Source organism: Onychostoma macrolepis, chromosome 20, assembly GCF_012432095.1.
Source record: "Onychostoma macrolepis isolate SWU-2019 chromosome 20, ASM1243209v1, whole genome shotgun sequence".
NCBI lineage: Eukaryota > Metazoa > Chordata > Actinopteri > Cypriniformes > Cyprinidae > Onychostoma > Onychostoma macrolepis.
In genome coordinates, this window is record NC_081174.1 from 1,406,839 (window position 1) to 1,434,091 (window position 27,253).

General features: G+C 36.8%; 1 protein-coding gene across 1 annotated transcript in view; it reads right to left on the minus strand.

Moving 5' to 3' along the window:
* The window catches only part of rngtt (RNA guanylyltransferase and 5'-phosphatase), a 123,861-nt gene that overhangs the window by 60,159 nt on the left and 36,449 nt on the right, over positions 1-27,253 (minus strand). Inside the window, exons 10-11 of the mRNA XM_058755475.1 lie at positions 23,970-24,041; positions 877-1,041 (exon numbers count right to left, since the gene is read on the minus strand). Of these exons, the coding sequence (XP_058611458.1) occupies positions 877-1,041; positions 23,970-24,041 (237 nt within the window). The remainder of the gene's footprint in view (positions 1-876; positions 1,042-23,969; positions 24,042-27,253) is intronic.

Consider the following 27,253-nt stretch of genomic DNA (forward strand, 5'->3'; position numbering starts at 1 on the left):
CTTATTGGGAAAGGTGATTTGCAAAGATTAAAAAACCTTATACTCACTTCTTTCAAAATGAAAGTAACGTTAATCCTCTGTGTCTTCAGCGGCTCAGATGTCGGGAGTAAATGACGACTGCTATATTCATTATTACATCCAACAACAAAACACCCCAATCGCTTAATCGGAGACATCTTGTCTTCCCCTGCACCGGAGGCGGACAGCTCTCAGCTTACTCAGAGCGGGTCTAAGGTAAGACGGTCTTGTCAATCAACTATCATGGGAGGGGCCTGTATAGAACTACGTCATTCTGACAGGAATCTCAGAACAGCCTGATTTGAGAAAGGGGATTTTAAAATAGGGATTTAAAAAAAAACACTGGGTGGATTTTTATCATTATAGGATGGATGTGTACACACACTTCCAACACACATTTATGTTCAAACAACTTGTAAAGTGAATTTTGCATCCGATGACCCTTTAAACATACAGCCTGTGGAATAACCAGACAACTGTTTTCATGGTTTACAGAAGCTTGATTCATTTGTTTCTTTTGTGTTTCCTGAGCTGCAACCTTCAAAGTTTCAGATAACTTCTGAAAGAGCATCAGAGAGACACGTTCATTGAACAACACCTTTGCACTTCTACAGTGCGTTTTACCTCACAAATGGATTGGAAGCAGCTTCACAGAGAATCCAGTTTTAAAAAGTGACTGTAGCAGTGGAGAACTGCAGGAGATGTGTAGATAGAATTACTAGCGGTTGCTAGTTTAAAGAGGTTACTAATGTGAATAAACATAGCACATTATATGTTTTCAAGTCATTTACCTGGCCTTTAAGTGGCATTTACATGTCCTTTCACAACACACAGCCACAGACGTTTACAGATAAATACCTTGCGCGCAGCGTGGATGTCGAAGAAAGGCTTGTTCCTGATGCTAAAGGGCTCCTTGGATTTATCAATCTGGCCCAGCCTCATTTTCTCGAATCGTGGGGAGATGATCTCCTTCTCGATACACAGCAGCCGTCTGTTGAAGTCACACTGACCCACAGGCTGACCCTGCAAAACAAACCACACAGCCACAATTCACACACACACATCTCAGATTCGACATGACAAGATCCACACCTCAAATAAATCAATAAAAGTATTACTCCAGTTTGTCTTTTCCAGTTGTTATTTGCAATGTTGGAAGATAACAAGATGTACTGTAACTTTGTTATACAAATTTCTTGTGATTTTACATCAGCATGTCAGTCTTTCAGACTTTGTGTTTGAATTGACTTGTCTATATTAATATATTTGTCAATTTCTCTTTAAAGGTGTTTTATTGTACTGTTTTGCTCTAACAAAATAGAAATAATAACAGAAATAAATATTTAATGACCCTTTTACAGTCTTTTTGCTTCTGTACAACATCTTTAAGACGTCTACATGTGAATGGTCTTCATTATAACTGGCACAGCTCTGTGTGTAGTTTACAGTGTTATTCATCGTGTGGCTTCATACTGAGCAAGTCCTGATGTGTAAATGTGGTTGAGATGATACATTTCAGAATGAGATGTTTTTTGCAGCCTTTATCATGTTCTAAACAGGCATGAGATCTTACTCAGCCACGACAGAGACAAGTAACAAATGACAAGTCATTGGTCTTTTAGATGTTACCCACGGTGACATTTTATTTGTCCAAAGAGCCGGATTCCCAAAACATTGTCAAGAACAGAATTCTTAACTGCTATTTTCTTTAGTAACAAACATTTTGCATGATCAAAACAATTGTAAAAATATTCATATCCTCTGTTTTAAGATTTTTTTTTCTATGACAGGACAGTATAGATATGACAGGAAGTGAGTGGTAGAGAGAGATGGGGGGTGGGAACGGGAAAGGTCCACGAGGCAGGATTTGATCTCGGGACACCCGAAGCGCAACTGCACCATACAGTGGATATAAAAAGTCTGCACACTCCTGTTAAAATGCAAGGTTTCTGTGATGTAAAAAAAATGAGACCAAGATAAATCATTTCAGAACTTTTTACACCTTTAAATGTAAACTATAACCTGTACAACTAAATTAAAAAACAAACTGAAATCTTTTAGGAAAGGGGGAGTAAAAATAAAAAACTAAAATAATGTGGTTGCATAAGTATGCACACCCTTAAACTAATGCTTTGTTGAAGCACCTTTTGATTTTATTACAGCACTCAGTCTTTTTGGGTATGAGTCTATCAGCATGGCACATCGTGACTTCGCAATATTTGTCCACTCTTCTTTGCAAAAATGCTCCAAATCTGTCAGATTGCGAGGGCATCTCCTGTGCACAGCCCTCTTCAGATCTCCCCACAGATTTTCAATCGGATTCAGGTCTGGGCTCTGGCTGGGCCTTTCCAAAACTTGATCTTCTTCTGGTGAAGCCATTCTTTTGTTGATTTGGATATGCTTTGGGTTGTTGTTGTGCTGAACGATGAATTTCCTCTTCATCTTCAGCTTTCTAGCAGAAGCCAGAAGTGATGCTGCCCCACCATGCTTCAATGTGGGTACGGTGTTCCTTTGGTGATGTGCAGTGCTGTTTTTGTGCCAAACATACCTTTTGGAATTATGACCAAAAAGTTCAACCTTGGTTTCATCAGACCATAACACATTTTCCCACATGCTTTTGGGAGACTTATAATGTGTTTTTGCAAAATTTAGCCGGGCTTGGATGTTTTTCTTGCCACCCTACCCCATAGTCCAGACACATGAACAATATGGGAGATTGTTGTCACATGTACTACACAGCCAGTACTAGCCAGATATTTCTGCAGCTCCTTTAATGTAGCTGTAGGCCTCTTCCAGTGTTGCCAACTTCTTTCAATGGAAAGTAGCTAAAGCCAGTTTGAAAAGTCGCTAAATGTCGCTAGATAACGTCATACGCTAATTAGCATATTCATGACGTCATCACGTCGTATTGCCTTTTACATTGTTTGTCTCTCTGTGCTCACATACTGTATTTTAATGCAGCCAAATTCATAACTGTTTTCATTTATATATTTTACTGTTTCTGTTGTCAAAAGAATAAATATGAAATAGTGACTGGAACGCTGCCCTTTAAGACTACGTCTCCCTTTCAAGACATTAATCTGCACAAAAATCCTGATTTATAATTGAGCCGTCTTCTGATTAAATCAAATACACAAAAGACAAGACAATTCCTGTGCTGTGATATCGGCTATATTTACATGTAAAATTAGAGAAACAACATAATATCTGTTTTAACTGAACGCGCTTCTCCTCTTCAGCCACTCATTGAACAGAGTAGATGCAGAGAAAGAGAAAGAGGTGCGTGCGCTGACCTCGCGCCGTTGCGACAGTACGAGCGATCACAGCTAAGGTTTGTCCAAGTAGTCGCTAGATTTGTCGCTAGTTGCTTTTTTGGAAAAAAAGTCGCTAGGAGGTCTGAAAAGTCAGTAAATCTAGCGACAAAGTCGCTAAGTTGGCAACACTGCTCTTGGCAGCCTCCCTGACCAGTTTTCCTCTCATCTTTGCATCAATTATGGAGGGACGTCCAGCTCTTTGTAATATCACTGTTGCGCCATATTTTCTCCACTTGATGATGACTGTCTTCACTGTGTTCCATGGTTTATCTAATGCCTTGGAAATTCTTTTGTACCCTTCTCCTGACTGATACCTTTTAACAATGAGATCCCTCTGATGCTTTGGAAGCTCTCTGTGGACCATGGCTTTTGCTGTAAGATGCGACAATAAGAAAATGTCAGGAAAAGCCAACTAGAACAGTTAAACTTCATTTGGGTTTAACCAGAGGCATTTTAAATGATGGCAGGTGTGTACTGACTCCTATTTAACATGAGTTTGAATGTTATTGCTTAATTCTTAACACAGCCACATCCTTAGTTATAAGAGGGTGTGCACACTTATGCAACTACATTATTTTAGTTTTTTATTTTTACTCCACCTTTCCTAAAAGATTTCAGTTTGTTTTTTAATTGAGTTGTACAGGTTATAGTTTACATTAAAGGTGGAAAAAGTTCTGAAACGATTTACATTGGTCTCATTTTTTTACATCACAGAAACCTGGCATTTTAACAGGGGTGTGTAGACTTTTCATATCCACTGTATGTCGGCGCGCTGCCCACAAGGCTATCGGCACCGACCTGTTTTAAGATTTTAAGAATCTTAAATTTAAATTTAAATTCTCAAAGAAATTGTCTTAAAAACATGGTAAAATAACTTAATTGTTTTAATTTTTTTTTAATTAGGATAACCTCCAACTTGTCTTAAATCCCCAAAGCTAAGATGTTTGATGATTTATTGTATTGTTTTGAATAATAAGCATTACTACATAACTAGTGCTGTCAAAATTAGTGCATTAATGCAGACAGTTAATTTTTCCAGTTTAATCTGACTGCGGTCAGATACGATGTTGTCAGGCCATATGTCAGTAAAAATGAATCTTTCTGCCCTGTCTGCCGTTATATTGTGCTTGTAGCACATACTCTTCAATTGCATGCACAAATGCAGCAGTGCGCACTGTAACCTGTATCATTTCATATTAAAGCGTGAATGCAACTACGATCATGCGTGTCAGATCTGCGTCACGTTCAGCAGCGGCAGCTCTTAAAGTAATAGCAGCCAAATAACCAGCTGCTGTGACGTCTGTTAATCAAAGAACACAAGAAAGAAAGAGGAAATCAATAACTTTCGTAGCTTTAAGGATTCTTCTATATTTAATTTAGAATTTAGTGTTTGATAACTGAATTCAATGTCTACATATTTCCTACTTGCTGAAGGGCACAGGTAGTTGTTTTAAGTTCACTTAAATTAGAAGTTGTTATTTTTTAAAGTCTAATAAATGTTGAAATTGATACCTCTCAATTATACTGAAATGTTAAAAGGCTACATTATAGTCAATAACTAAATATTAAGGGGAAAAAAACTATTTTCTAGAGACATCATTAGAATTGGTATCAGTGATACTCTCCTTCAGTCATTAAAAAAATGCCATTAAACAAATATTAAAAATATACTGTATTTTTAACAATATAAAAGTATATTTAAAAACTTTAATGTTAGGTGGCGATTAATTTCAGAAAAAAATGTGCAGTTAATTAGTTAATATTGGTTACACTTTATTTTAAGGTGTCCTTGTTACAAGTGTCTTTAACTTACATTTAAATTAATCATATGATACAATGCACATACATGGTTTTACATTGGACTGATAATGTATTTAAAAATACCTTCCACTAATTACATCTGTAACTAATTTCGGTAACCCTTTATTTTAGGGTCTCTTAACTAGTTGCTTATTAGCATGCATATTACTAGAATATTAGCCATTTATTAGTAGTAATTAAGCACATATTAATGCCTTATTCTACATGACCTTATTCTACATCCCTAATCCTACCCAATACCTAAACTTAACAACTACCGCACTATTAATAAGCAGCAAATTAGGAATTTAATGAGGGAAAAGTCGTAGTTAATAGTGAATAAGTGTTCCCTATTCTAAAGTGTTACCCTAATTTCTGTAGATACATCTATAATTACAGTCAACCCTACCCCTTAAACCTACCCATTCCAAGTAACTATTCATTATTTTTATGTAAATACATAGTAAAGACACCTACTATAAAGTGTGACAAACCTCATATTTAATTCTATAATTGTTATGGCATTATTTTCATCAGCACTCAGCGTATAGGGGAACGTGTGAGCAAACAAGATGTGTTCACTAAAACTAGTGGAGGCAACACACAGACAGATACAGAATGCATTCAATCTAGAGAAAGCACCAAATAAAAATCTCCAAATGAAACACGTACAGTGAGGAAAATAAGTATTTGAACACCCTGCTATTTTGCAAGTTCTCCCACTTAGAAATCATGGAGGGGTCTGAAATTGTCATCGTAGGTGCATGTCCACTGTGAGAGACATAATCTAAAAAAAAAAATCCAGAAATCACAATGTATGATTTTTTAACTATTTATTTGTATGATACAGCTGCAAATAAGTATTTGAACACCTGAGAAAATCAATGTTAATATTTGGTACAGTAGCCTTTGCTTGCAATTACAGAGGTCAAACGTTTCCTGTAGTTTTTCACCAGGTTTGCACACACTGCAGGAGGGATTTTGGCCCACTCCTCCACACAGATCTTCTCTAGATCAGTCAGGTTTCTGGCCTGTCGCTGAGAAACACGGAGTTTGAGCTCCCTCAAAGATTCTCTATTGGGTTTAGGTCTGGAGACTGGCTAGGCCACGCCAGAACCTTGATATGCTTCTTACAGAGCCACTCCTTGGTTATCCTGGCTGTGTGCTTGGTCATTGTCATGTTGGAAGACCCAGCCTCGACCCATCTTCAATGCTCTAACTGAGGGAAGGAGGTTGTTCCCAAAATCTCGCAATACATGGCCCCGGTCATCCTCTCCTTAATACAGTGCAGTCGCCCTGTCCCATGTGCAGAAAAACACCCCAAAGCATGATGCTACCACCCCATGCTTCACAGTAGGGATGGTGTTCTTGGGATGGTACTCATCATTCTTCTTCCTCCAAACACGTTTAGTGGAATTATGACCAAAAGTTCTATTTTGGTCTCATCTGACCACATGACTTTCTCCCATGACTCCTCTGGATCATCCAAATGGTCATTGGCAAACTTAAGTCGGGCCTGGACATGTGCTGGTTTAAGCAGGGGAACCTTCCGTGCCATGCATGATTTCAAACCATGACGTCTTAGTGTATTACCAACAGTAACCTTGGAAGCGGTGGTCCCAGCTCTTTTCAGGTCATTGACCAGCTCCTCCCGTGTAGTTCTGGGCTGATTTCTCACCTTTCTTAGGATCATTGAGACCCCACGAGGTGAGATCTTGCATGGAGCCCCAGTCCGAGGGAGATTGACAGTCATGTTTAGCTTCTTCCATTTTCTAATGATTGCTCCAACAGTGGACCTTTTTCACCAAGCTGCTTGGCAATTTCCCGTAGCCCTTTCCAGCCTTGTGGAGGTGTACAATTTTGTCTCTAGTGTCTTTGGACAGCTCTTTGGTCTTAGCCATGTTAGTAGTTGGATTCTTACTGATTGTATGGGGTGGACAGGTGTCTTTATGCAGCTAACGGCCTCAAACAGGTGCATCTAATTTAGGATAATAAATGGAGTGGCGGTGGACATTTTAAAGGCAGACTAACAGGTCTTTGAGGGTCAGAATTCTAGCTGATAGACAGGTGTTCAAATACTTATTTGCAGCTGTATCATACAAATAAATAGTTAAAAATCATACATTGTGATTTCTGGATTTTTTTTTAGATTATGTCTCTCACAGTGGACATGCACCTACGATGACAATTTCAGACCCCTCCATGATTTCTAAGTGGGAGAACTTGCAAAATAGCAGGGTGTTCAAATACTTATTTTCCTCACTGTAGTTCAAGAGCAAAAATCATCACAAAGTTGCATTTTGATCTTGATCCTTGTCTTATGTTGTTAAATGATGATTTTTCTTATAAGTTTACATTAGTTCAGAGAAAACTGTTAATGTCTGGCTTCACTGGTGCTAAAAAACAATTTTACAGCAATGATTTACACCTGACATGGACCTTAAAAGATTCTGGCTGTTCTCTTTTCATAACATTGTTTGTTTAGAACGCAGCTCTGAAGGAATAAATGGGGCTAGAAAACATACTGTTACCTATTGGAGTAAAATAGCCCATGCTTTAAAATGATTGTTTTAAATTGAAAATGCATTATTCTATGGGATCATTTGCTGTTGTGGTTTATTAGTATGTTCCTTTTAAATTTCCCTCAAGTATTATTTACTGTACTTAAGTTATTTTTTTTTTTGAATTAGTATTTCGCTGTCATTCTAGCTCTGTAATGTTATTATCATTTCAAATAAAAAAAATGTAACAAAAAATGTGCAAATGATTTTAACAGAGTGCTTCATTTAGCACGCTGAACTCCCATCAAGTAAGTTGTAATAAAAATAGTGGACATGCCTATTATGATTAGTCCCAGAATTCCACTGTGCATAACTGTGTATTAAACATGAAATATTTTCAAAATGATTGGCTGAGATTGTCACTTTGCAGAGCATTTTTCACCGTCAAGATGGAACGACATTTTACAATGATGCCGCTTCTAAGAAGACGCCTTAAGAAACTTAATCTGGAGTTTCTGCTGCAAATTCACCGATTTCAATCAGGATGCACATAAATGAAAAGCCTGTGGAAAAGGAGATGTCCAATTAGAGGACTGACTCTGGAATGGATATCTGTTGACCAATGACAATTTCACAATTTGGAATACAATTTGCTGTATTCCCACTTGATTTAAACTGACCCGACTCTTCCCAGACACTCATAGCTGATTTCCCCTATTTCTCTCCATCAAACTCAAATGTCAAGCTGTCTCTAGTGTGCAGGTCTCTGGGTGTACTGGGTCGTTTAAACACTAGAGTATGTCTACATTGCACAAAAACCTTGTATTTAAAAAGATCAGGCAAAATGTGATTAATCTTGATTTGTTCCCGTTAGGCGTGATGAGGGAACGTGTCGAAGGAACAGACGCGGTGTGTATACGTGCATCAGAGCGGCTGCGAGGAGCTCTGAAAATAATCCACCTCACTCTCTCTCCATCACGACCGCAGCAGCGTCTCCATGGTAACGTCTCCACATCACGCTCGCCGGCCTCGGATGTATGGCAGCGCTCCGATGGGACCGCCGATCCACGTCACTACTACCGAATCAAAGCTTCACCTCCTCACTTTACGCCTCAGAAAAGGCTGACTCGCTTAACAAAACGGATTTGAAGCGATCTATAGAAGACATCTCCAGTGGAGCCACAGATAAAACGAGTTAAACACAATCCACTGCAGCTCTCCGCGGACAAAATGGCCCCGAAGCTCTGCTTCCTGCTCCGAAGGGGCCTGTTCCTGAAACCATTCATCCTCATGTATTACACCATGACAACACTCTTTTCTCTTTAGGAAGCTCCTCTCGGGTCACTTCTGTATTGGAACGAGTGTCTCGTTCGATGCACCACAGTCTGTATTTCTATCTATAAATAAATGGAAGTCCTGCTATTGATGTGTTTATGTGCATGCATGTTTTATGACACTACGGTGTACCAATAATATATGATTAATAAATAATGTTTGATAATAAAGTATGTTTGGGAGCTGGTTTATTTCATCACTCCCAGTGAATGCTTAACTGAAGATCAAAACCAAATCAAACTCGTTGTGAAATCTGTGTGGGGAAACTTTTCGCCCTCACACTAAATTCACAACTGCGTGGAGTCCTATGGAAATGACTGGACTTCGTCCTGTGAAAATTAAGATTTTTAAAAATTATTATTTAAAGGGTTACTCCACCCCAAAATGAAAATTTTCTCATTAATCACAATGTTGTTCCAAACCCCTTTTTGGATTTAAGATATTTTGGATGAAAACTGGGAGGCTTGTGACTGTCCCACACTGTCAAGGCCCAGAAAAGACATCGTCAAAATAGTCCATCTGCCATCAGTGGTTCAACAGTAACGTTATGAAGCTACGAGAATACTTTTTTGACGCAAAGAAAACAAAAATAATGACTTTGTTCAACAATTCGTGTCCTCTGCGTCAGCGTAGTGCCATTTTGGAGAATATCCGCTGGACGCAAACTGGCGCTATGCTGACGCAGAGGACACGAATTGTTTGAATAAAGTTGTTATTTTTGCCTCCTGGTTTTCATCCAAAATATCTTAAATTTTGTTCCGAAGACGAATGAAGCTTTTACGGGTTTGGAACGACATGGGGGTAAGTGATTAATGACAAAATTTTCATTTTGGGGTGGAGTATCCCTTTAAGAAACATCTAAGATACTATTCAATAAGCCATTTACACTTAAAATCCTGGGTTTAATGAACAAGGGCTAAAACACGTATGTGATGTCCAAAAATATACATTAGTGTTTAAAGAGTTTTCAAAGGTGAGTTATTGAGGCAGAGATGAGAGTAGAAGGAGAGACACCTGAGAAAAGATACAATTTAACAGCAGGCATCTTCCAAAACCAACCTCTATAAATTTTACATCTTATTTGCAGTTTTCCAATTTCCCAGTTTCCTATCGCAAGAGCAGACACACCGGCAGCCCCACTCTCTGCGGGCAACTTTCAAGCGCAAATTGAGGAATAAAATGCTCATCTATATTTAAGAGACTCTCCAGACTTACACATTCCATATCAAAAAGCAATGAAAGCTTCTATAAATCCAGGGCCTGACAGAATTATGGAAACATTACGTGAAAAGGGAATTTAACATAATAAGATTCAAAGGTGAATCATATTAGATAAGCAGAAAGGGTCGGCATTAAAGACAGCCTGCACTTTCATTTCCCATCTGCTCTGTTTCCAATGACATTGTTACTGATTTTGTTACTACATAAAAAGCAAATGCAATTTTTAATAATGAATTAACGTGGTATTTGCAAAAAAAAAAAAAAAAAAAAAAAAGAAGTATTTTACACAGATAAGGAAAGTGACTGCAACAGCTACGCAGAATGAAATAGAAATAGAAATAGGCATGTTGTAAGGGATTAAGCAATCTAGTTTTGTTCGACATCAGTTTGTGCTGACTGGGCTATTTTCAATGATTATAAACTACATGTATTATGTATTATACAATACCCTGGTTCAGCTTTGCATCACATGAATAAATTACTAGCGCTGCCCTGAGCCGATCTCGAGGATCGGGATCGGGGCGATCATGCATTTTACTTTTAACTCATCGGTATCAGCTCTGCTAAGCCTGATCATTATTTTATGTCAGCTGTCATGCCGGTGACGTGCAGCAGGTGGCAGTATTCACTTTCCAGTAGATTTGTCAATTGCCATTAAAAGGAAAATAACTGCTCAAACATGCGTAATCAGCCGCCATTAAAACCAAAAGAAGAAAAAACGTGCGAGAACCAGCGAGGTCTGTTCTAATGCCTCACACACACGTTTGAGCTTCTGCGTTCAGTGTATTTGATTTTGATGCACACTTTTGTAACAATCACTCATTCATTCACCGTTTACTGTTTTACATCCTTGCCATAACACGCTGCTATGGGTTTGACTGACAGACTGGCGTTCGGACAATACAAGCTTCATGCTTTCTAACCATATCTCCACATTTTTACCTTTATGTTGCAATTATTTTGCATATTGTACATGTAAAATACAATATGTTTACATCAGTAGTCCCATTTTCGATCTTTGGGCCTCATTCATGAAAGATTCGTAAATATATGAGTAGATTCTGAGTAATTTGCACGTAAAACGGACGTTCCCAAAAACTTTCCTCTGGATTCACAAATGCTTCGTACTCATCAGATTTAATAGTTTAATAGTTAAATAGTTAATTATGTGTATGTTAATGAATTCCAGTCATTCGTAAATAGGGCGCGTGTGCACGCTCATTCACAATTAGCATAATCCCCACCTATGAATTACAGCTGCGCAAATTGCGTGTCCAGGAATGCACTGGAATATTCTGGTCTACTTTCTCAGGTTTGGCTCCAGTATATTGCTTAAATGCTAAAAAGACTAATAGGCCATATGGCTAACAATAATTATTCAATAACGTGTGTCCACCAAAGAGTTTTTAGCCATCTGACAAAAATGGCAGGTGCTCTTCTGAAAACGACCAGTTGGTGGCGCTTGAGAATGCTTTGGTGGCACAGCGTTTTTCCAGCTGAGATGATTTAGTTGCTATGACTAGGAATATCTGCGGCAGTAACGTATTACTACTATCTCATTTTGAAGAATATTACTGAATATAAAAATGCAGTAACCAGCAATATTAACTTCTCTATTGTTGTTCAGTTGTTGTACAAGTAGGATGATTGGTAGTATTTGTCCCGCCCCTCCTCCATTGATTGGACGGCAGGGTAAAAGTGACAGTGACAAGATCCTTCAGATCCTTCAGATTCCCAGCTCCATGTTGGTGCTTCTTCTCTTTAGTTCACCACTCATTTTCTGTCGTGTGCAGGTCAGGGAACTGAGACAGCCATAGCAGAAGCTTGGTTTTGTGCTCAGTGACACATTTTTGTGTTGATTTTGATGTTTGTTTTGGATCATTGTCTTGATGAAAGATCCAACCATGGGCCATTATAAGATTTCTAACAGAGTCAGTCAAGTTTTGATTTTTTTATCTGTTGGTATTTGATAGAATCCATGATGCCATGTGTCTAAACAAGATGTCCAGGAGCTCCGGCAGAAAAACAGGCCCACAACATCAAAAATACAGCAGTATATTTAAACGTAGACACAGGGTACTTTTTTATCCCCGTGTTCACCAAACACCATCTTGAGTGTTTGCTGCCAAAAAGCTGATTTTTTAGTTTCATCTGACCATAGAAGCCAGTCCCATTTGAAGTTCCAGTCGTGTCTGATAACTGAATATGCTGGAGATTGTTTTTGGATGAGCGAGGAGAATTTTTCTTGAAACTCTCCCAAACAACATGTGCTGATGTAGGTGCTGTTTGATATATTTTTAAGGTTTTCTGACCCCGAGACTCAACTATCTCTACAATTCTCCAGCTGCGGTTCTTGGAGAGTCTTTGGCCACTCAAACTCTCCTTCTCACCGTGCATTAGGACGATATAGACACGTCCTCTTCCAGGCAGATTTGTAACATCTTTAGTTGACTGGAGTCTCTTAATTATTGCCCTGATGGTGGAAATGGGGATTTTCACTGCTCTAGCTCTTTTCTTACAGACACTTTCTATTTTGTGAAGCTCAACAACCTTGCTCTGCACATCAGAAATATATTCTCTGGTTTTAATCCTTGTGATGGATGATTAAGGGAATTTGGGCTTTGTGTTCCTCATATTTATAATTCTGTAGAACAGGAAGTCATAGCTGGATAATTTCATGTTCATAATCACCCTAAAAACTGCTAAAAAGAGATACAGAGATATGCTAAATGTCAACAACAACAACAACAAAAAAATCCTCCATAAGTGAATCAACACCTCTGTGACAAAAGCAAGCCTTGAGCTTCATGAAGCCAAAATCCGCAGCAGGGCTGTACATAAGTCAGCATACAAGGACATATCCTGGTTTGACATGAACAGAGTTTGGAGAAATCAAAGGATGTCTTCAACCCATCAGATTTTCAGACTAGAACTCTCCTGAAAGCCTTTGCATCGACATGATATTCTGTATTTTATGCTATTATTACATGATATTCTGTTTTATATGCCTTTCAGTATGCTAAATTTGTTTCTGAACAAATATCTTTGTTAAATTCAAGGCAGTTGGAAATGTTACAGTGGTTCTGCCAGATTTCAGAGAATGACAGAGGCTCTGACTCACTGTGATTTGTGGTCTGTTCGGCGTCTGGCCAGAGCTCTGGAGCGCCATATTGAACATTTGGTTAATCCAACACACAGACAAACAGAGCAGACAAGAGAAAACATTTTCTTCCCATAACGAGAAAAATTAACATTCAATTTTGCCTTTTTTTTTTTAAGAAACAGTGGTGCTTGTCCAAGACATGACAAAAGCATTGCTGTGTGGTTACTAAGGTGCTGTTCTGAGTGGTTGCTAGGTGGATACTTCTTGGCTCAGTGGTGTTCAGGTCTCTGGATGAGGCCCTGTTCATCAGTGTCTGAAATCTAGGGTATTTTTCGCCCATGTTCCAATCTGGCAGGCGAAAAAAATTCAAATTGCTTGGAAAAGTAATAGCACAAATCTCTCTACAAATGCACGATTGAAAGTGTGATTTAGGTTCCCTGAGCCAGTTCTACAGGGGTGATTGAAGCAATAAATGAAGCAGCATAATGCAGATGTGAAAAAAAAATAAAAAAACGTACTGAGACGCTATAATGGTAAACCATTTCTGCAAAAGAATAAAATATCTTTGACATACATTACCATTAAAAGGTAATATTGTGAAATAATATTATAATTTAAATTTACTGTTTTCTATTTGAATATATTGTAAAATGTAATTTTGTCACATGATCCTTACCGTCACTTTTGATCAATTTAATATGTCCTTGCTGGGAAAAAAATAAATAAAAAACACTGACCTGGACTCTCTGAGGGTTAATTTTGTGGTCCCACTTTATATTAGGTGGCCTTAACTACAATGTACATACATTTAAATTAATCATTTGGTACAATGCACTTATTGTGTACATACATGTTTTTACATTGCATTTATATTTTTAAAAATACCTGTATGTAGTTACATCTGTAATTAATTTCTGTAACTACATTTGTAATTACTCTGTTGACCCATCCCTTACACATTAACCCACCCTTAAACCTACCCACAGCACCAAACCTGTCCCTAATCTTACTCATATCCCACCTCAATAGCAGCAAGTGTTTTGCAATACAATATGTGCATTGCACTTATTTTATTACGTAAGTACATAGTAGTTAAGGCCACCTAATATAAAGTGTGACCAATTTTGTTAACAAGATTACTGACAAACAATTAAACATATTTAAATGTTTACTTTTTTTTTTAAATGAATGATTATGACATGAAATGTTGATAAAAAGTCTTGCAGATTTTGTTGTCTTTTTTTTAATTTTTTTTTATAAAAATGGCAAGTAAATCATCACAAGTCCTTGTCACAAAACATTATACATCTTTGCTCCAGTCACTAAATATTGAAGCATAAAAGTACATTTAAAGGAGCAATAAAGTTAAATAATCAATAAACTGAAAGTGCTGTTTGTTCTTGGTTGTAAACAGCAGTAGGCTGCAGTAAAAGCAGGTTTCAGATGTTACATTATCTGATGATAGCTCTGCAGAACCAAGAAAACCCATCTGTCATGAACAACTCCAGTTCTGACACCGCAGAGACCATCTAATAGAGGAGCATTTTACTGCAAACACAAAAGCGCTGCAAACCATATACTGACATCTGACTTGTCCACACATGATCTCAATGACCTTCTTCAACATAAAGCTGAACTGAAAGCCTCACAGAAACATCAAACTGTCTGGCAAGTTAGTCTGCTGCATCCTCCACATCCTAGTACTCAGAATCCACCAGCAAGACGAGGAATCGTGTTGTGCAATTTAAGTTCAGCACTAATTTCTTGGGCGTGTTTACACCGTAGCTTCATTTGCATATTTCCTTTAATGAACCAGGAGCTGAAACAACTCCAACAGTGTGTGAAAATAACGCTATCAGCAGGCACAATCCATCCTGTAGAGTTAAACGAAAAATAAAAAGACAGGACTACCAACTTTCATTTCTTCTACATCCCAAAGGCCACAAATCATCACTACAGGAGGAGCATGTAAGAAGCAGTAGGAAATCTTGAATCTACCTCACAAAGACAACACAAAGTGCTTGAGTGTTTTAAAATAAGTGCTTTTCATTAGGTTCTGCTGGGAGCCTCCAAAGCCTCGTGTTGCATGGCCCAAGACTGCCAAATGAAGCAGAACACCAGGGCCTCCACAGTACAAGCGGACCGCTCGGGCCCCGGGAGCCTTGGTGCATTTTGCGTGTGCTGACCACTGACGCTTTGAGCGCACTTACCACAAGAGACCCCACTACTATTTTCAGACATCTGTGCCTCCCAAATCAGCTTTTCCTCAATTTCTTCTTCTAAAGCCCATGACTTAACATACAGTAGGACGAGGGGTGTTCAGTGCCATGTAGTGTGTTTGCAGGCAAAGACGTCGTGTTTGAACACCAGAATGGAAAGCATCCCTGAGCTTTACAAGATTAGATGCCAGATGGCAAATCACGGCCAAAGCTGATGCTATATCTCTGCCTTGCTAGCTGTCCAATAAGATCCATGTGGGTAAAATTCTCAAATTAAGAAGGTGGAAGTGTTGGAAGACTCTAGTCCAGTCCAAAACATCAAGGGGTGCTGAGGTGCTCAGTAGCTAGTACATTAGATATCAATAAACTCTGTATACTGCGCTTTGCTTTCTAAACACCTCTAAAATCATCAGTTTTTATTATATTAACAAGTATACACTGTGTCATTGCTGCACATCAGTCTGTTATTGCAGTTTCATCAATGCCAGATTAATCCATCCCTAAAAGTCAAAAAGAGTTAAAAATCAATTACGTCTTCCTGTCTAACTGGGAAGTCATTGGCCTGAATAAGATACAAAATACTAGAAGAAGGTCGAGTTTGAGTCAAGGCAGAGTGCAAAAGAGGGTCAAGATCAAGACCAGTGGCCGGTTACATACACTGCTAAGACCAGTCTTAAAAACGTAGTCATCTAATTTTTCAAGACTGGTCAGAGTGTCAGATTGGCCTAATTTAGTTAGGTCAGCTGGTCAAACTAGTTTTTAAGACTAGTTCTTAAAACATTGTGGCTATGTTTATGCAACTGGCCCCAGAAGAGGGTCGAGTCAAAACCCAGACCAGAAGTCAAGTCAAGTCAAGTCACGTCACCTTTATTTATATAGCGCTTTTACAACACAGATTGTGTCAAAGCACTTAACAGTATCAAATTAGAGGATAGCGTGTCAGTAATGTATAATGATAAGATTAAACACTCAATTTTCAATTTTCAGTTAAAAGCATTTCATTATTGAATTCAGAGATGTCATTGCACAGATACTATTTAAACTAAACTGAGCTAGACAATCAAATCGACGATAATCGCTAGAAATTAAGTGTCCCCAAGAAGAGGGACGAGTCCAAGTCAAGACAGAAAACAGCGTATTTGTATTTGGCACATGTAAACATTGTCACATTCTTTACTTGCATAATACTAAAAAAATTATAATAATTCCATCCGTGAACAATTGACAGAAAAAAAAAAAAGAAAGACCAAAAACAGCGGAAGGTGGAGTCCTAATCGAGACCAAGAACAGAAGAGCGTCAAGACCGAGTCATGAAAGAGCCCAGAAGAGAGTCTAGTTCTGGTCAAGAACAAGACCAAAAGAGGGTGAAGTCTGAGTCAAGAAAGAGACCAGAAGAGAGGCTATACAGAAGGTTGAGTCCTAATCAATACTAAGACCAGAAGAGGGTCAAGACGAAATCATGAAACCACAAGTGTCTCTAGTCCAAGTCAAGACCGAGATCCAGAAAAGGTTCAAATCTGAGACTATAAGAAGGTCAAGTATTAATTGTTCTACAGTATGTGTAAGCAGCTCACAACAATGACAACATGGACAGATACAAGGAAAATATCTGAAATGAAATTTGACAGCTCAGGCCTGTAATTAAAATGACTTGTTTTTTTAGGCCTAACCTTGTGTTAATCTTCACTTTCAGGCAGCTATTTAAAGATAGAGAGCAGTAACTGGTTTTCACATTTTATGGTCAGTGCTGTAGTTTGATTAATATTTCCCAGTTAACAGTTTTGTATATTTATGTAAATACCGTCTGTGAAGAGTACATTTCTATTTTTTTTTTTTTTTTTACTCCAATATCATAATTAAAGCAGCAAAAAGCTATATTAGACAGTCTAGACCAGGGATGTCAAACTCAGTTCTTGGAGGGCCGGAGCCCTGCAGAGTTTAGATGCAACCCTAATTAAACACACCTGATCCAGCTGATCAAGTCCTTCAGGCTTATTTGAAAACTACATGGTTTGTGTGTCGGAGCAGGGTTGGAACTAAACCCTCCAGAGTTTGACACCCCTGAGCTAGAATATGTAATGCATGTGCTCCCATGGGTAACACCAAGGTTTAACAAATAAATCAAATTAACCAGCATGACAACACTGTATTACAGAGTCAGTCTGCGTGTCCAACATGCATTAATTTATTTTTTTCTATAATCTGCAGTGTTTGATCTCAACAATAGGATGCTATGTTAAAGATTGGGAACACTGTGTTATAGTGACGTCAGCAGCAGCAATCAGTGATATTTTAGTACATTTAGAATTTCACCATCTCCAACAGTAATTGTTTGTACCAGGCCAGAAAATCCATCAAATTCATTAGCAAGAGCACAAATTGTTACTAAGATGAACAAATGGTTTCCAAAAGCTGTAAAATGTTGCTTTGTTGTTTTGTTTGTTTGTTAAAAAACTGTTATTTTCTCTATTCCAATATTTCCTATTTATTCAACCGTTCAAGTTTAGAATCACTATGAAACTGTCTGAGTAGGCGGCATGAAACTGATTAAAATCAGAGACTGATAACAAATGACTATTTCAAATAAATTCTGTTCTTCAAAAAAAAAAAAAAAAAAAGAAATCCTCTTGTGATGCAGTCGTCCTCGACTGTGCTAATAATTAAGCACCACAGTACCAAATTACCATATTTTAATGATTCCTTAAGGGTGAGTTGATACACTGTTTTCTTAAGAGACTATAGAGTGGCGGCTGCTACAAATGATGCTTAGACATCACAGGGGAAAACTGGATTATAAAAAGAGTATTTTAAACAGTAATAATCTTTTTTTTTTTTTTGGATTAATTAAGCAGTATATTTCAGATTAAAGAAGATATCAATATCCTTCAAAAATATAAAAATGTCTTGAGTCTTGAGACAGACACAGGATGTGTTTTAGTATTCTACTGCTTTTGCATTGTTTTCTATGTAAACAAGCACTAGGCAGACACCTTTGATTGTTACGTTTATGTCTCGCATCTCAGCATTTCCCTGCGTCTCACATTTTTTTCACATTTTGTTTGAATGTCTCTTAAGTATTTCTATAGGCTAATATGATGCTATAATTGCTTGATGTTGTTTATGTGCAGATTCGGCCCGTGTCCTTTCTCAACCCACCCCGATGTTTCCTCTCACTTCACCATTGTCTTATCTTATAAAAAGGTCAAAAGCCTATAAATAACACACATCACTTAGAATTTATAAAGGCCCCTCAGTACAATATATGAGTGACATCTTATTAATTTTCATTCAAAAGTTTTATTTGGGGTCAGTAAGATTTTTTGAAAGAAATATTTTATGCTCATCAGGACAAATACAGTAAATACAGTGATCCTGTGAATTATTATTTCAATTTAAAAAAATTAAAACTGTAATTTATTTCTGTGATCAAAGCTGAATTTTCAGCATCATTGCTCCAGTCTTCAGTGTCACATGATCCTTCAGAAATCAGTCTAAGATGCTGATTTGCTGCTTAAGAAACATTTCTGATTATCATCAATGTTGAAAACAGCTGTGTTGCTTCATGTTTTTGTGGAAACTGATACATTTGACGAATAAGAGTTGAATCTGAAATAGGATTATAAATCGTTTTAGTGTCGCTTTTGAATAAAAGTACTAATTTAAAAAAAAAAAATGCTATTTATAATATTCGTCAAGGGGAAAATTACTGGCTTGACTGGAAAAAAGTCATCTCACATATTAAAGTTATATAGTTCACCCAAAAATAAACATGTCATTATTTACTCACCCTCATGTTGTTCCAAAACTGTGTGGATTTCTTTCTTCTGAACACAACATTTTGAAGAATAGTGATAAGCTAATAGTTTAAGGTCCACAATGACTTCCACAGTATTTTCTCCATGCTATAGAAGTCTACAGGGACCAACAACTGTTTGGTTAGCACCATTCTTCAGTTTCTTTTATCTTCACGAGAAGAAAGAAACTCATACAGGTCTGGAACTTGAGGGTGAGTAAATGATGACACAATGTTTATTCTTGGGTCATATAAGTGTCATTATTAATAGTCAACGTCTTTTTGGACCATTAGTCATCAAATCCTCACAAACACTGGTGTCATGAGGGCCACAGCTTTCATTTGAACTGAGCTGAGTGCTCTAAAACTGGCTTAAAAACATGTATATTTGGATTCAGACGTGACTGAACGCAGTAATATCTGAGTGCTTGAAGTTTTGCAAAGATGTGTTCAGTTTGACCCATTCAGGATGATTTACGGACCATTAGCAAACAAGATCACGGCAGCCATTACTCCACTGACAGAATGACACAGCCTTCAGCCAATCACAGCAGAGTGTAGGCGTCGCTTCCTCTAAAGTCATTTCAGTTATAGGACCTCAGTGAGAACGCAATGAGCATATGGGAAGAAAATGAGATGCTGCCTTCCTCTGAAACTTTATCTGCTGTTGAAAAATGACTGCTTGACACACTATTTGATCTCTTATTTTTTATATTTGTTTTTTGTAGTGTCAATTATTTTCTCATTTGAATTTTCCTGAGGCACCGCTGCTTCCTCTGAGAAAACACCCCAGCTCAGAAGGCATAATTATGCTGCTTAGCTTTCAGAACAGGCTTTGTGTCACATGATTGCGAAGCCTTAAAATGCCGTCTAGGGAAGCAGCTCACTAAGTTTCAGAAAAGAGTCACAGAGACAGTCAAATTTGCATATACATGCCAGTTCTGTCAATGTAACCTGGTACATTACAAGACTATCGAGAAGATGTGTGAGAACAAATGCGATATCAAATGCAATATCCCTAAAGAAAAAGCAACTATGATTTTGGAAAGACTGACTCGTGAGGAAGCAGTGGTGAGGCAGAGCCTGCCAAGCCCAACAGGACAGATCTACAACAGGCCAGAACACAGCAGGGGGCTTCCCGGGACCTACAGGACGTCTTGGCCAAGGAAAGAGGAAAGTGACAATCCTTTGTTTTCATACCATATGCCACACAGGTCCAAGAACGCAAGCTCTTCACATTACAGGAACTCTTCTCTCTAAAAGCTATATTGATCAGTGACAGTAAAGACATTTAGAATATTACTAAAGATTTTAAAAACTCCTGTTCTTTTGGAACTTTCTATTCATCAAATAATCTTAAAAAAAAAAATGTATCAGAGTTTCCACCAAAATAGGACACATCACAACTGTTTTCAACATTGATAATAATCAGAAATGTTTTTGAGCAGCAAATCAGCATCTTACAACGATTTCTGAAGAATCATGAGACACTGAAGACTGGAGTAATGATGCTGAAAGTTCAGCTTTGATCACAGAAATAAATTATATTTTAAAGTATATTAAAATAGAAAACTGTTATTTTAAACGGCAATAATTTTTCACAAAATAACAGTTTTTGATCAAATAGATAATTATATATATATATAATTTCTTAAATAAGTCTCTTCTGCTCACCAAGGCTGCATTTATTTGATCAAAAAAATAAAAATAATAATAATAATAATAATAATAATAATTATAATATTTTATATATATATATATATATATATATATATATATATATATATATATATATATATATATATATATATATATATATATATACACACACACACACACATACACAGTGTTGGGAGTAACGCATTACAAGTAACGCGAGTTACGTAATCAGATTACTTTTTCAAGTAACTAGTAAAGTAACGCATTACTTTTTAATTTACAACAAAATATCTGAGTTACTTTTTCAAAAAAGTAATGCCAGTTACTTTGTTTTGCCATTTATTGACTGACAAGTCTCCTGTCTCCATGTTGGGCGAAATCGGAAGTACAGTGGCGTTGTGTGAGCTGTGTGAACATGATCTTACTGTAGTTCTAGACTAAATGTCAACATTTATTATGAATTTACTTTTCCTTCAACCTGAGGTTTATTCATTACACTTTTTGGTGTGAAAGGGCTTTACATTTGCTATAAATAGAACTTCTTATATGGTCTTTTTGTTCGGTACGCATGTGTACGGAACAAATCGTTGCATTTTTTCCATTTAATTCAGACAATAAATGGCATTTTGGTGCACTCTGATGTGGTGAGACAGATCGCTGTATAAACACCTCAGTTCAACCATCCCTTCCTCTTTATTACTATTTTTTTCATGAAATAAACATGAATGAACATCTCACGCTTCATGTAATCGCTCAATTAGTGTTTCAAAGACGTCATTAAAACCGCTTGTAAACAAAATGTCACGTATCATTTCATTTACCTCAGGCAAGTCATCAGTGTCTACAGCTCATTATTTGCTAGAGAAATGAAGTCTAATGAAGAGCATTTTGCTAAATATTAGACTATACTTCATTATATTTTACTTTACCTGTTAGTGAAATCTTAATTATTTTATTTTATATTTTATTTTGTTTGTTTAAATAAATATTTTCTGAAGTTAATTCAAATAAACAATTTACATATTTGCATAGCCTACAATTTTTTAATTTGAGTGGTGATTATTATAGTTAAAAATAAATAGTAATTGAATTTAAGTTTGGGCTCTGTTGTTAATTGTAACCTGGGCTCACTATAGTTTAGAGACCATAAACTGAGGCAGATTTGTATCCCTAAGAAAATTGTAATTATAAATGAATATATTTAATTTGTTCAGTAAACCATTGTTTAGTTTAAAAAAGCAATTTCTGTTCAGTTTTTTTCCTCCTGCTCTACAGAAACCATGCCGAAGCGTGACGTCAAAAGCGAGCTAAGTACCAAACAGTCATATTTGTGTATAGTTACACCCCTAATAAATATATATATAATTTATAAAAAAAGTTTTTCTGTTGCATACACTCTTAAGAAGAACCTTTTTGTCTAAATGGTTCCATAAAGAGCCTTTTACATCAGAAGAACCTTTCTGTTTCACAAAAGCCTCATTGTGGCGGAAGAAGGTTCTTCAGATTATAAAAAGGTAAGAAAGAGATGATTCTTTAAAGAACCTTTGACTGAATGGTTCTTTGTGGAACCAAAAATGGTTCTTCTAGGGCATTGTTGTGAAGAACCTTTTGAAGCACCTTTATTTTTAAGAGTGTAGGAGGAGTAAGAGAAGAGCATGTGGAGGGACACGGGGCACTTCTAGTTTACAAATCGATTCACAACACATTCAGAACAAGGACGGCTGCATTACCAATGCTGAGAGCAAACTCTCACATGGATCTCCCACATGCTGTTTGTCAATGAGAACTCCAGCTGTGCTCCACAAAACAGTACTTTAGAAAACATATCTGCATTAGTCTCTAAAATACTCATATTTTAAATAAAAATGTAATAAATACACAAGCAAAGTGCATATGCGAGTGCTATAACTGAACTGAATATCAGTCTTTCGACACATCATTGGACAAGCTCAATTAATGTGCCGTCTATATTTACACACTGCTTGCCCACGGCATCAATCTTAAGAATGACGGATCAGAGCTGCATTTTGGAAAAATGTTCCTTTCAGTATGGTAACCAAGCAAGACGAATCCAAGCGTCCTGTCTCAAACGCAGACTGTGTACCATGTGATTGCCTGGATTTATTTGATGGATACTGCACTTCAAGAAGCAGAAAATGATGCAAGAAAACTCAAAGACTTACTCATTCCTCCCAAAACTAAGATGGATGTGAATTAGGACTTAAAAAATTAGCTCAACAACATAATTTCTGAGCATCCAGTCAACGTAAAAATCAAAGCTGACCATATTTTGTCCAAATACACATTCCTTATTGTGAATGATTCAACACTGCACGTAAAAAAAAAAAAAATATACAGCTTTTCTAATGTATTGTTAAAAAGTGCGATACAAAACAAATTTACTTTAACTGATTTCTATTTTGGATGACGTCACCAAGCAGTTTGTCGATATATCTCCTTGCACAAGGAAATATGCTAAAATTATGGAGGAAAAATGGGACCTATATGACTTTCTTTCTTCTGTGCACAAACAAAAATAGAAATATTTATGCAGAACTTGAATAGTGACTTATATAGACAATCTTTACAAAGGACAAAATATGCACCTGATTTATGTGCTATATTCCACATATTCTAAAGAAAAAATATTATTATTCAGAGGAAGATTATTAAATCTGTCTAAAGGTGCCTTTTTTTCTGTAACATTTGTGAATGAAATCTGAGAGCTGCAATGAAGGGGAAGATGAGTCGAAGAGGGAGTAAAGTAGTCATATGAGCTAATTTTATTGTATTTTTATGGTTCTTTTTTTGTTCTTTCTGGGGCTGACAGTATCTGACACTAAACCTCGTAGAGATCTGGAGAGATATGATGGATAATAAAAGATGGCATGATTTTAAATGAAACACCTCATGGTAATTTAGCATGTGCTAATGCAAACGTAATTCTTAATTAAATAAAGAGCAAACAGGAGTGTGTTTTTGTTATTGTTACTGAAAGGCACTCACGTTAAATTTAATGATGTCATAGATGAGGTATCGCGGGACGGGCTGCCCGTTCACTTTGTCGATAATCATCTCCTGCAAAACAAGAAGGTGACGATAAGAAATGCAGATATATTGCTCATAAATCAAGCCTAACAATGTAATTAAAAAAATCTAAATAAGATATTTAGCGTTAAAGCTCAAGCACAGACACAAATTAAAGAACATTAGTGTTAATTTAACACATGGAGTCCACATGTCTGAGATCAATCAAATCTGTAATGTTTTTCATTTAAACCTGTATATTAAAAGATTAAACAAAGAAAAGTTTTGACTAAGGCTGCAGAGAGTCATCAAAATAATCAATAATGAATCAACACTGATCTGTGAGCTGTACATTGATGGAAAAAACCCTTTATAAATCCAGTGGGAACATGGATCCTCTTATGTTTAATAATGAAAGTGATAGCCTTGTTTCTGTGCTGCTTACGGTCACACAGCAGAGCAGCTAAAGGTGTGTTTGGGCATCCATCAGAGGTATCCATTGTACCAGCGTTAATTTGTTTTTCGCTCAGTCCATCGAATATTCGTTTTGTTCTCGAGGTGAACACATAATTCATCTGCTGTTTTGAAATCACTGTTAGGACTTGAGTAAGCACCCGTGATACATCGAAGAGACACATCATTTCTATTAAAATCAGTTTGACAAAATCATGGACCTTCAACATTTTCAATCATTTCGAGTTTAAATTGAGGGGTTTTGTCATATATAATACCAAACTACTCTGCACCAATAAAGATGGATCTTAAACATAGATTAAATCATGATTTATTTAATAATTAAAAATAATCAACATCGCATTAAACCCCTCATTTTAACCTTGGTTTTAATTTGACAACAAATCTAAATTAACTTTAAATGAATTAAACTTAAATGAACTTGAATCCTTTTGTTTTCACTCTGATTGAAATCTCAGTTAGTGATTAACTTCGAGCTCGCTGCTGTGGAGGTTAAAAAAAAGATATAACTGCACAATTAAAAGTGGCAGACAGAGCAGGCCTCTGAGATATTTTCTATTTATAATAAATAAATATGTACATAAATTATTAAAAGGATGGATTAGGGGACTCATGGCATGGACGGGCGGTACATTAGAGGACAGATTTAGCATGCATGGGAAGGAGAGTTCACACACACACACACACACTGCTGACAGCTGATCATTACTGCACTATGGGAAGATGCAGGACAGGGACATGACACAACTGATCCGGGAACCTCGTCCACATGCTCATCATATTATATGTGCTCTTTCATCTTTTATTTCACTATTTGCTTCTATTAATTGATACCATTGATATTTTTCATGTCTTGTGAGTGAATTACAGTTAGGTCCATATATATTTGGAAACTGACACCGTTTTCATAATTTCAGCTCTGTATGCCATCATCAAGATGAAATCGAAGTGCAGACTTTAAGCTTTAATTCAAGGGGTTGAACAAAAATATACCATAAAATGCTAATATATAGCAAATGAAAGTGAAATGCTGCTCAATCGCGTTGAGATCAGGAGATTGACTCGGCCATTGCAGAAAATTACACTTTTTTTTTTTTTTACCTTCAAAAACTGGGTTGCTTTTGCTGTATGTTTTGGGGCATTTCCACTTGTACTATGAAGTGCCGTCCAATCAACTTTGCTGCATTTTACTGAATCTGGGCAGACAGTATATCCCTGTACACTTCAGAATACTTCTGTCACGTCATCACTAAACACCAGTAACCCAGTGCCACTGGAAGCCATGCAGCTCATGCATCACACTGCTCCTCCGTGTTTCACAGATGATGTTGTATGCTTTGGATCATGAGCTGTTCCAAGCCTTCTTCACACGTTTTTCCCCCGTCATTCTGGTACAGGTTGATCTTAATTTCAGCCGTCCAAAGAATGCTTTTCCAGAAGTGCTCTGGCTTTTTTAGATGTTTTTTGGCAAAGTCTAAGCCTTGTTTGCACCTCGTGCTGAACCCTCTGTATTTGCTCTTGTGAAGTCTTCTCATGATTGTAGACATTGACAGTGACACATCTGTCTCCTGGAGAGTGTTCTTCTCTTGGCTGGATGTTGTGAAAGGGTTTTTCTTTATCATGGAGAGGATCCTACGATCATCCACCACTGTTGTCCTCCGTGGACCTCCAGGCCTTTTTATGTTGCTGAGCTCACCAGTGCGTTATTTTTTCTAATAATGTACCAAACTGTTGATTTGCATGATGTGGGTTTTACAGCAACAGCTTCCAAATGCAAACGGCACACTTAGAATCAACTCCAGACCTTTTACCTGCTTAATTGATGTAGAAATAATGAAAGAATAGCCCACATCTGTCCATGAAATGGCCTTTGAGTCAACTGTCCAATTACTTATGGTCCCTTGAAAAAGGGGGGAGGTACATATTAAATTTAATTCCTTTACCTTTCCTCCAATTGTGATGAGAATACCCTCAAATTAAAGCTCAGAGTGTGCACATTATATAACTGTAACTTGAATATGTTTTGGTCAGCAGCTAAAATAATAAAAATTGTGCCTGTGTCCAAATATATATGGACCTAACTGTATATACAAGCTACTGTAACATTCGATCAGTCCTATGTAAACTAACAATATTTATACGTAGTCATTTATAGAGTTTTTATATTATACACTACCATTTAAATGTTTGGGGTCTGTATAATTTTGAATGAAATTAACTTTTTTTTTTTTTGGAGTAATGACATTAAGTTGATCAAAACTCACACTAAAGATATTACAAAAAATCTAATAAATGCAGTTATTTTAAACTTTTTATTCATCAGAGTATCCTGAAAAAAGTTTTCAAATCATGTTCTTGTTTTTTTATATTTGGCATCACAACTGTTTTTAACATTGATAATAATCAGAAATGTTCTTGAGCAGCAAATCAGCATCTTAGAATGATTTCTGAGGATCCTGTGACGCTGAAGACTGGAGTAAAGTTATTTTAAATTGTAATAATATTTCACCATATTACTGTTTTTACTATATTTTCCATCAAATAAATGCAGCCCTGGTGAGCAGAAGATCTTACCGACCCCAAATTTTTGAACGGCAGTATTCATTATTATGATTGCTAATAACCCAATTATAGACACTCATTAATGAAGTGAAAGAGTAACATTTCTACTGTTTACTGCAAGAGCATCCTGGCATCATTTCAATCACACATTTTAATTTAAACTATTTTTAAAATTAATTGGTGCAACTCGACTTAAATAAAACCTAGATCAAAACTGGCTAATTAAA